This window comes from Gekko japonicus, unplaced genomic scaffold, assembly GCF_001447785.1.
Source record: "Gekko japonicus isolate JY-2015 unplaced genomic scaffold, Gekko_japonicus_V1.1 scaffold787, whole genome shotgun sequence".
NCBI lineage: Eukaryota > Metazoa > Chordata > Lepidosauria > Squamata > Gekkonidae > Gekko > Gekko japonicus.
The window spans coordinates 359351-370171 of record NW_015174866.1 but is presented as its reverse complement, the minus strand read 5'-3'; the positions used below and the strand labels follow the sequence as shown (position 1 = coordinate 370171).

General features: G+C 40.6%; 1 protein-coding gene across 1 annotated transcript in view; it reads left to right on the top strand.

The window, feature by feature from the left end:
- ORC3 (origin recognition complex subunit 3) overlaps window positions 1–10821 on the top strand; it is an 87622-nt gene that overhangs the window by 27861 nt on the left and 48940 nt on the right. Inside the window, exons 5-7 of the mRNA XM_015424743.1 lie at window positions 4481–4607; window positions 6826–6980; window positions 10269–10414. Of these exons, the coding sequence (XP_015280229.1) occupies window positions 4481–4607; window positions 6826–6980; window positions 10269–10414 (428 nt within the window). The remainder of the gene's footprint in view (window positions 1–4480; window positions 4608–6825; window positions 6981–10268; window positions 10415–10821) is intronic.

The window sequence follows — 10821 nt, the reverse complement described above, 5'->3', positions numbered from 1 at the left end:
GAGGAGTGCCTCAATTCACCCACAACACGTAGGCGAAGAGGCGACTCCTCATAAGTCCGCTGGCTAGGAGCCTTCCGCCAGGCTCCCTGGGGGGGTAACGGGCCAGTGCTCCCCCTCCTTCCCAGCGTGCACAGACCGCATCCCCAGGACGTCCAGGAGATGCGACTGTCTAGCGTGCCGCCATCAACCGGAAAATGATTAATTCTTCATAATCACTTTTTGACTACTGTTTTGTGCAGAACAGTGATTGCTTTGCTGCTTATAAAATTTTACTGCTTCCATATTGGGAATCTGAATGTAATCTTGGTCTGTGCTGAAAAAACTGAAACATTACAATTACATATTGTGTCATAGTCATGGTGCTTCTGCCCATACAGTCTGAAAAGCCTGCCTTATGGGGCTAAGTTTCTACAGCATTTCATTATTGGATCACCTTTAGTTTCTAATCCATTTAATCCCCAGAGTTTTGCTCCTACTTCTTGTTGTTCTGTAAAAAGTATAATAAGAAAGTGAGAAGGGAATTTCTCTTTCTGTTCTTCTAGATAATGTAAAAGATCAGATTATTTAGTCAAATAGCAAGTTCATCTATTAAAAGAAAATCCTTATTGTCCATAAATACTTGTCCAAATAAAACAATTTGCATTGCTTCCAGAATATAATTAGGTTTTCCTCCTGGAAAGACAGCGTATCTGGGAACAACAGAAAGAATGTCTCTGTAGCTTCAATTCTGCCTAGATTTCCATGGATGTTGGTAGAGGGAGTTTTCAGTGATTCTTCCTCGCGCAGCAGCCCAGCTGGCACCCTGAAATGCTGTTCATGGGGAATTAGAGATCCCCCCCCCCCAGTAATAGCTGAGGAAACCTATAGTCTGCATAGGACATCCTGAAATCTGACCTTTGTCATTCATCTATATGTTTACCAATTCCAAGCACAGCAGTATCATAATCATCAGTATCTTTGTGTACAATGAACCTATTAATGTTTTTAGTGTATTGACATCTTATTTTATTTCTTCCCCCTTCAGCTCTGTGTCTTACTTCAGTCTTATATATACGAAAGGGGTTTTTTCCTTTTGTTTTTCTTTTGCTTAAGTCATCAGGTCAAATCCAAAGGGCTTCAATGCACCTGTTGGAGTGGGGTTTTTAAAAAACTTTTTTCTCTTCAAATTGCAGCTCTCTCATGCAGTATGTCAATTTGCATTTGAAAGTTCCCTCAGCTTTAAGAGGAGTGTGACACAAAGGATTTCCAGTCAAGAAACACAAACCCAGAGTTCGCTTGAACATGCAGTACTACTTATAGAAATCTTTGGATGCTAGCAATGAACATAGGTCCTTTCCAGTTCTTATTCTGTTGGCATTTGCAGTTTGTCCCACTTTTTGCATTTATGTGTAGACTAAACATATGCCCTCCAGCCCTTTTTAACTGAGAGCTGAAATGGCCTTTGGAAGAAAAGAAGGGTTTTCTTTTTCCCAGTAGTCCAAACAGGACACTGTAGCTAATGGCTTAATTAGCACTTGCTTGCTTCCTTGCTATTTATCTTGGCCAAGAGGATTCCATTTTCAGCATTACATTGTCCTAGCAGCCTTTCACAGTAGCCTCTACCCTTTATTCCTCTATCACAGTAGCCTTTATCCCCTTTAAGGATAGACTTTAAGTGAATGGCATTGTGATTTCCTGGTGTTCCTTTCCTCACTATGCCTGTCAAGTCTGCTGGGACTCCTCAAGGCTGCTAATATTCCTCTGATATTACCAGTAGTAATTTTCACAACTGGTTGCTCAGAACGTAACATCTTGCTGAAATTCATTGTAGGTAGTGAACTTTTAAGTAATTTTTTTTCTTTCCAATCTTTTGCCCTTCACCGATTCATGTTGACTTTGCTTGTAACTTTTTCTTCAGAAGACGTGGAACAATTTAGGATTGTAGCATTTGTCAAAAATTTGGTCTTTAATTATCAGTCCACCAGCAGATTGCTTACAGATTATGATGTATGAAATATATAAATGTGGTCTTCTCAAGTTTTATCTATAGCCTGTCTTTAAGTTGGGGGAGGGGGGAATGGTGATTTGATTTTAAAATCTTTCACTGGTGCTAAAATGTGTTTCTTGTGCAGTGTAGATCTAATTTAAGGTCTGTCCAAATGTACTGCTACTAATGCAGAATGCTGTAGTGACTCAGCCAAGGGCTGTAGGTGGCCTGGCCATCCATCCTGCAAATACACCAAAGGATAAACCATAATAGAAATGAAAACCAGACCTAACTTGTATAATATGTAATCAGAAATTTGCTTTGGTTTCATGAAATGGCGTCGCAAGCAACATCACAGTCCTGACCTTTCAGCAAATAACCAAGACATGCCTACGCCATGCTAATGACTTTCAGTGATAGAATCTTTCCTTTGTTGAGATATGTTTTAGGTTCATGCTCAGTTCTGCCCCAGCCTGCTTTTCTGATCCTCTCCCCTAACCTCCACAGATTTTGAGCTCCCTGAGGCTTTGTGCCATGCTGCACCTACTAATCCAAGCTGCATACAAATTTCTGATTAGCAAACCATGCCTGGTTGAGGAAACACCTCCATCTTGTTTTCCCAAATGCTACCTTCCCTTCCTTGTTCAACAGAAAGAAAAAACCTCTAACCTTCGTGTGAGGTCTTTGCTTATTGGGGAGACAGTTTTACCTTTAAACACTCTCCGTGTACATAAACTTGGTATATTTCTGTTGCCACCAGGAATTAAAAAATCCAAATCTCTCTCTTTTGGTAGAATGACCTAGGGTCTGGGCACTTCAGAGGACTATGTGGCTCTGAGGAAGGACTATTCTAATTTCTGGGATAAGTTTAAACAAAAATTGATTTATTTAATAAACAACAAAATAGGTTTCTGGTTATTTTGAACTGTCACTGAAGAAAGGAACTTGTAAATATAACTGGCAAAGCTTGGCGTCACAAACAGTCTCTCAAACTTCAAACTCCACTCTGACAGGCTTAGACACTCAGTCTAATCTCTCTCTCTCTCTTATATATATATATATATATAGCCACACAGGCGAAACTGTTTCTTACTCACACAGAATAGACTCAAACTCTCATAGTCACATAGACTAAACTGTTTGTCTTATTCACACAGAATAGACTCAAACTCCCATAGTCACACAGACTATGCCCTCTCTCCAAACTCCACACACGGAATCACCTCAGGGACACCCCCTCCTCCCACACTCTCAGTAATCAGCCAATCACATCACACTTGTCTCCCTCTATCACTTTCCTTACATTACTGCAGTCAAACTAAGCATTTAAAGAAACACACACACGAAAACATGGAATCATTACACAGCCTTTTGGAGATGATAAGAGATGCAGCAGTGGAATTTACTTGATCTAAAGCCTTGTGGGGGATTCATCACCAGTTTTGAGATCTGATAATACTGCAAGATTTATTAACTTTGTAACTTTCCCAGAATCTTGTACAGAGAATTGTAGTGTGTTGTTGATCACATAACATATCAAACATATAACTCTCCACACAGGCTATTAATTGAAAAAACATAAAACTTATGTATTCCTTATGTTTATTCTGCCACTGTTCTAAGCAGAGTTGTGATCCTTCCTCCAATTTAAGTGGTCTTCCAGCAGAAGAGACACTTATGTTGGAGGAAGGTTCCTCAGTCTAAGATATGATACTGCCTAATAACTGAGTGTGGATTTACTTTTCTTATGTTATGAAATATCACCCCGTTTTGTTTAATGCTCTGCAGTTGCTTGACTAGGCAGGGTACAATGATGTATGATTGATTGCAATATAACTGAGGATAGATATTTAATATGATTGCTTTTTTCCATTGGTAACCCTATAAGTATATCAGCTATATAATGTTAACAGGCCCTCAAGTGTACATGGTATTCAAGACAACAGCTAACACTAATGTGAAAGTCTGTCTTTCATCAAGCTTCCTGGTTACAAGAGGGTCTTCCCACAGTATTCTTTGACACAGAGATTTAATTTGTCTGTCAGAAAAGCAAGCATTGTGTAGGAAGCTAATAAAAGCCCATCTCTAGATGTGCAGATTGGGCAGCTGAAGCACACAGCAGCTCCATAATCAGTGTAACTGTGACAGAAATCATACTTGTACTTAACCATTGTGACTTAACAAATTGTGTGTAGTTGGTAGTTCAGGGACGGTATCTGGCCCTCTGAGAGGTTACTAGTCTGCTGCCAATCAAGAAAGAAGCAAGATAGGCATATGAATAGAGTGGTGCCCTTCTTCATAGTGGCCTTGTGATGAAATTAACTGCTGCCCAAGAATATACATAATTTCAAACAAGGGCCTTCATTATAGAAAAAGTAACATTTAAAAAATCGCTGTTAGGTGTGACCTATAAAGTGTATGTGTAGTAAACACAGTTTCTTAGTCTGGTTGGAGCCATTTGGTGTGCAATTTTTTATTATTTTTTTGTGACTGTTGCAAACTTAAACAGCATAGTTTTGGCCTCCCATTATCTTAGGTGTGAATGTCACTGACCATGACCTGACATTTAAAAGTCTTTCAGAAGCTCTCCAAGAGGATGTTACTCCTTTTGTGGTGTCACTGAGGTCCAAGGAATGCCCAGGTAAATATTATGCTAACTTGAAAATACTTTTTCAATTGATGGGCAGCATCTATAACATGAGTATACTTTTAGTCATTAGTTTTGACAGCCAAGGATTGTTGCCCACACTGTGTACTTTACAGTCCAAGTTGATTAGTTCAGTGGATGTGGAAAAGCTGTTTCCTGTGAGGCCCTTAAACTTGAAACAAAAGTGTTGATAGGTGGTTTTTAAAAATTGGCTTTCAATTGGCTATTTCTTAATCCTAGTGTGGAGGATAGGACTGTCAGTGACTACTAGCCATGGTGACTGAGGGGAACCTCCACATTCAGAGGCACTGAACCTCTCCATCCCAGAGCCAGGAGGCAACATCAGGCGAAGGCCTCAGCCTCTATGCCCTGTTGTTGGCCCTCCAGAGGAACTGGTTAGCCACTGTGTGAGACAGGATGCTGGACTAGATGGACCACTGGTCAGATCCAGCAGGGCTCTTCTTATGTTCTTATCCAGTTGTTCAGCCATGTTGGTCTGAAGCAGTACAACAGACTTAGAGTCCAGTGGCACCTTTAAGACCAACAAAGGTTTATTCAAGGTATGAGCTTTCATGTGCACGCACACGTTATCAAATACATAGAATGGCAAAAAAGGATCAAACTTACAGCCAGAGAATGAACAGCAAATTAACATGCAACATGATAATGATGAAGATATGCAAAGTAACACTAAATAAACAAGTTAAGATTATAAGGTCAACAATTGTAAAGCAATACATATGTCAAACTAGCAGAGAAATGTCTTTTCTAATTGTGGGAAGTGACTGGGAATCTTCATTCTCTCCTGTCATGCGGGGAGGGCACTTAACACTACACCCCCCTCCAAAGAATGCTGCTATGTCAGCAGAATGAAGATTTCCATATGTGTTCCTTTTAAATGGCTTTGGCAAGCTGTGCTGCATCACGAACCCCATGAACCCAAACTGGTTGGTGAACCAGGGGAGATCCATCCTGGTTTGTGGTTTGTGAGACACCATGAGCCTTCATCAACCTCCAGTTTCCCGGGTCATGCCCATCCCTATGGTAGATTAATTTGAGTTCATTCTTAGAAATTAATTTGCCACCAAATGAGGAAGTAGATTAGCAAATAACTTCTGCATCTCGCTTCACAGACAAGCTGGTAGTGAAGATACCCGGGAATGCAGAATACTCAAATCAGGGTACTGCTTAATTATATTAAAAAAAATTTCATTCAAGAGAGGGATTGGGAAGGACAGGACATTATGTTTTGGATGTTGGATCGCCAACCGGCAGCTATTACAGTTGATCTCCAGATGACCAAGATCAGTTCCCTTAGACAAAGTGGCTGCTTTGTAGGGTGGACTCTAGGGCATTATATCCTGCTGAGGTCCCTCCCCTCCCCAAACCCTGCCCTCCCCAGAATCCACCTCCAAAATCTTCCAGGTATTTCCCAACCCAGAACTGGCAACTCTGTTTGTATATGACTATGTTCCTAGTCTGGCAGTGCCCCCTGAAGTTCTGATTTCCTGCACTACTCCACTATGTGTTCTTGACAAAAGTCTGATCGGTGGCTTTCATTGAAGGTACCTCAGAATGACCCTGGGATTTTGTACATGAAAATCATAGAATATACCGCTGAATATTGGTGTTTTAAATTAAGCAAAATGTATGCATGTTTGCTGAATTTGGATAATTAGCACTGAAAATTTTAGATTGCTGTTGGTGCAGATTTTGAATCACCATAGTGCAGAATTTCAGTGGAGTACAGTATACAAGGAGCTGTGGTGGCTCAAGTGGTTAAGACGCTGAACTGCAGGCTGTGTAAGGTCGGTAGTTCAGCGGTTAAAGACCCGAGTGTGCTGCATGACAGAGTGAGCTCCCGTCTCTAGTTCCAGCTCCTGCCAACCTAGCAGTTGGAAAGCAAGAAATTGCAAGTAGATAAATAGGTACCACTTCAGTGGGAAGGTAACAGCATTCCGTGCACCTCGGTGTTTAGTCATGCCGGCCACATGACCACGGAAATGTCTTTGGACAGCGCTGGCTCTTCAGCTTTGAAACGGAGATGAGCACCACAACCCTAGAGTCAGATTCGACTGGCTTTCGAGCAAGGGAACCTTTACCTTTTGCAGTATACAAACTGTAAAATTGGGCTATATTTAGAAAAAATGCAGGCTTGAATAAAATGTGCAAAAATCTAGCCTTACAGCTTTATACATTTTCTATTATAAAGGCATAAAACATCTGCTGCAGAAGCTGATGGCTCAGCTGATGGACTGTCACACAGATGCAGACTCATCTGAAGAGGGAGAGTGTTCAAAGGCTTTCCCAAACAGGATGCACTGCTCTGCGTCATCTCTGACTGAATGGTATAGGAATATAACAAAGGTAAGCCCGAGAGTTTAGCTTTTTTAAATTTATTTACATTTTTATTAAATTTTATCATACATAACAAATAACATCAACATACACATTCAGCAACAATTATATATCATGTAGAGTATGCACAATGGTATCCTTTGAGTTTAGTACATATTAACGATTTGGCATGAACTCATTAAAAGAAGTAATACAACCAAAAACTAACAACAATCAAATCTGAAAAACATTATATGAACACTCACTATCTTTAACTTGTAGATATGTGTCTCAATCTTAATAGAAGGCATAGTCTTTATATTTCTACGGTAATTTATATAATCTTGGTTGTTGACATGCTGTAACATATTCAAAGAACACAAACCATTTTTTCCATAAAATTGTTTATAGTGTTAGGGTTATCAAAGGTTATAAGTTGCATTGCTATTTTATCTGGAACGACTATATCCCATATCCTTGTTCTCCACTGTGCCAAAGAGGGGGCCTTAACTAATTTCCATTTCGAGGCTATAAGGATCTTTGCAGCCATCAAAAAATGAGAGTTTATTTCTTCTTTGTTTTTTGTAAGTTTTAACCCTGGCCAATAGTGTAACAATAATGATTCAGACGTGTTAGGTATTTCTTGACCCGTAATTTCCTTGATTTCTCTTAACACTGCACTCCAGAAAGATTTAATGAGTTTAGCTTTTCTATAGCATAATTGTTTTCTAGTTTCTGTATTTGCTCCAGAATTCTCCCTTCTTTGCCCCCAGATAGCAATGTATTTTGTTGCAGGGCACAGATAGTTAGAATGCATTAAGATTTTCACTTAATTTAATTTTAATGGATTTACTTATGGCACTGTCCTATAGATTGAGGTTGTTTGTAGATACAGGCTTGTGAAGGTAAATGTTTGGCTTGGCAGATTAGTAGAGAAGTGAGTATATCTATGTTAATCCGCGAAAGCAGAAAAATAATCTGCAGGATTAGTTTTGAGTGGGTTTTTTTGTATAGCAATCTTAGGGACAGCAGGCAGTGGGGCCTCTCCTCTTCTTTCCTCCTGCTGTTTCCTCTTTTCCTTTCTCTGAAAGCCCCCATAGCCTCTCCCCTTTTCCTGCCTCATTCTCTCCTTCCCACCCACCAGTTTACCTACTGTTATCTGTCTTCAACTTTCTCTCCCTCTGGCCCTGACTTGGATTGCCCAGGCAACCCCAATCTTGTCAGATCTTGGAAGCTAAGCAAGGTTGACTCTGGCAAGTACTTGGATCAGAGACCTCCATGAAATACCAGAGGTGGGAGGCAGGGGCAGACTTTATTCAGCCATCTGTCTGAATATCCTCCAGGTCCCCAGTAGGGGTCAGTCACCAGAGGCTGCCATGACTTCCAGGTGCACACATGCACATATAAAAATACAAAAAAATACCCCCAAAAAGGAATTTTGTCTCCTTTTGCCAAGCACATATAAAAATACAAAAAAATACCCCCAAAAGAATTTTCTCTCCCTTTGCCAACCTCTGTCTGTGAAAACTATAGCCCAGTTAAGTGATAGCCATGAAGCCGGTCCCACTTGCATGATGGGGAAACTGCAAGGACTTGTGGGGGCACCTCAGTTTCCCCTGTATCCTCCTTCCCACCCTATTTCCTCCTTCCCTCCTCCTGGCAACCCCTTACCCTTATCTCTCCCTGCCTCTTTTTCTCATTCCCACCCACCAGCCAACTAGTCTACCTTTTATCTGCCCCCATATTCAGCTATATTTATTGCTTATTTTATACTTCACCCTTTTCCACAGTGAGTGTACAAAGCAGTTTACATCAATCTCTTCTCCTTCATTTTATCCTAACAATCCTGTAATTTAGGCTGGGAGTATGTGACTGGCCCAAGGTCACCCCCCAGTGAGCTTTCATGGCAGAGTGTTAATTCAAACCTAGGTCTCCTAGATCCTGGTCTGAAACTGTAACCTCTGGCTTTTGTGGGGTGGCTGCTGCTGAGCATCAAAAAGCAGCCAGGCCTGGGTGAATCATGCAAGCTGAGTGGTACAAGTTGCCTGGTGGTGTCTGGGGGGGGGGCTGTCCCTTCCTCCTACCTTTCAGTAATAAAGACCAAGGTTGGCAGTACTGTATGACTGCATAATGATGGCCACTGCAGACACGTGTTTCTTAAGGATACATGCCCTGCTTCTATTATTTGAGGACATTACTCCCCCAATAGGTTTTTGTTTTGTTTTTTAGATTTCAGTTTTTACTGTAAACCTGGGGCCTTTTTTAGGTTTATAGAAAGATCTGTCCTGTCTGTTCATGGTTCCAGTCTCTGGATTTAAATATCCACAGACTTGGTCATGTTGAAAATTAGATATACTGATGATGGGCGTCTGGGTGTGTTGGGTATTAAGCGAGACAATATTTTTATCAGGCAGTCGTTTTCCTCCACTGTGGTTGTCCGCGTGTGTTTGAGGGGGTAAATAAGACTGACATTTACATTGATAGTAGTATATAATTTTGCTTTATATAATTATAATTAACCTAGTAATTTTGCATAGCCACTGTTCACACATATTTCTAAAATGCTTCACACAGAATTATCTTGATTGCTGCAGAAGCTAAAATCATTTTCTGCTGTTTCAGTTAGCTTTACAAGAGGAAAAATATGCGGCTAACCTAACAGTGGCTCAAGTGGTTAAGACGCTGAACTGCAGGCTGTGGAAGGTCGGTAGTTCAGCAGTTCGAGACCCAAGTGTGCCGCATGATGGAGTGAGCTCCCGTCTCTAGTTCCAGCTTCTGCCAACCTAGCAGTTCGAAAGCAAGAAATTGCAAGTAGATAAATAGGTACCACATCAGTGGGAAGGTAACAGCATTCCGTGCGCCTTGGTGTTTAGTCATGCCGGCCACATGACCACGGAAACGTCTTCGGACAGCGCTGGCTCTTTGGCTTTGAAACGGAGATGAGCACCGCCACCCTAGAGTCGGATTCGACTGGCTTTTGAGTAAGGGAACCTTTACCTTTACTAATCTAACAGAAGATAAGGCTGCCAGCTGCCCTGGTGAAAAAGTGTCCCATTCCTTGAATAGAGACTTAATGGGATGTCATTTACCAGGCAATGTTATTTATCTCCATGTCATGAAAAGTTCACCTGCCCATTTCCACACACTAAGTCTCTATTAAAAGGCAGAACATTTTTCTTCAGGCCTGTTAACATCCCTGACTGGACAGAAGACCTACCTAAAAGTGGGTGGGATTGAGATATGTGCTGCTAGTTCACAGCAAAGTACATTAGGCAATATATTTGACTTCTTTTTCAACTTATTTTTTCAAATATACAGGATGTGAAGAAAAAAGATACTGACACACCATGCAAAAACCAAGAAATCTTATCTAGACATTGGGAGCCTCCTCCAGTTGTAGTTATTTTCAAGGACATGGAAAGTTTCACAACCAAAGTTCTACAGGACTTCATTATTATCATCAGGTAATACGATGGGAGTTTACAAATGTAACCTATCCTGCTTTTAGTCCATTCTGTGCAGGAAATTTTGAAAATCTTCATTTGTATTCACTCTTTTTGCCATAAGTACAAATGTACAGTGGCGCCACTCTGTTGGTCTCTGAAGTTAAATTGTATGCAAGGAATAAAGAGATATGTCAAATTCAACTGCAGAAGTAGATTTATATCCCAGTTGTGTGCATGTTTTGTGGAAGGTAAGCTACTCTGTTCAGTAGGACGTTCTTCCAGTAAATGCACATAGGACTTAAGAAAAAAATGTTCTAAAGTTTTTTTATAAAATCTCCTGTTTCTGAGCAATCTTGTGGCTTCAATTTAATTATGAATTTGCTGAAACGTGATGTAGAAATTAAATAGGTAAATAAGCTGCTAAA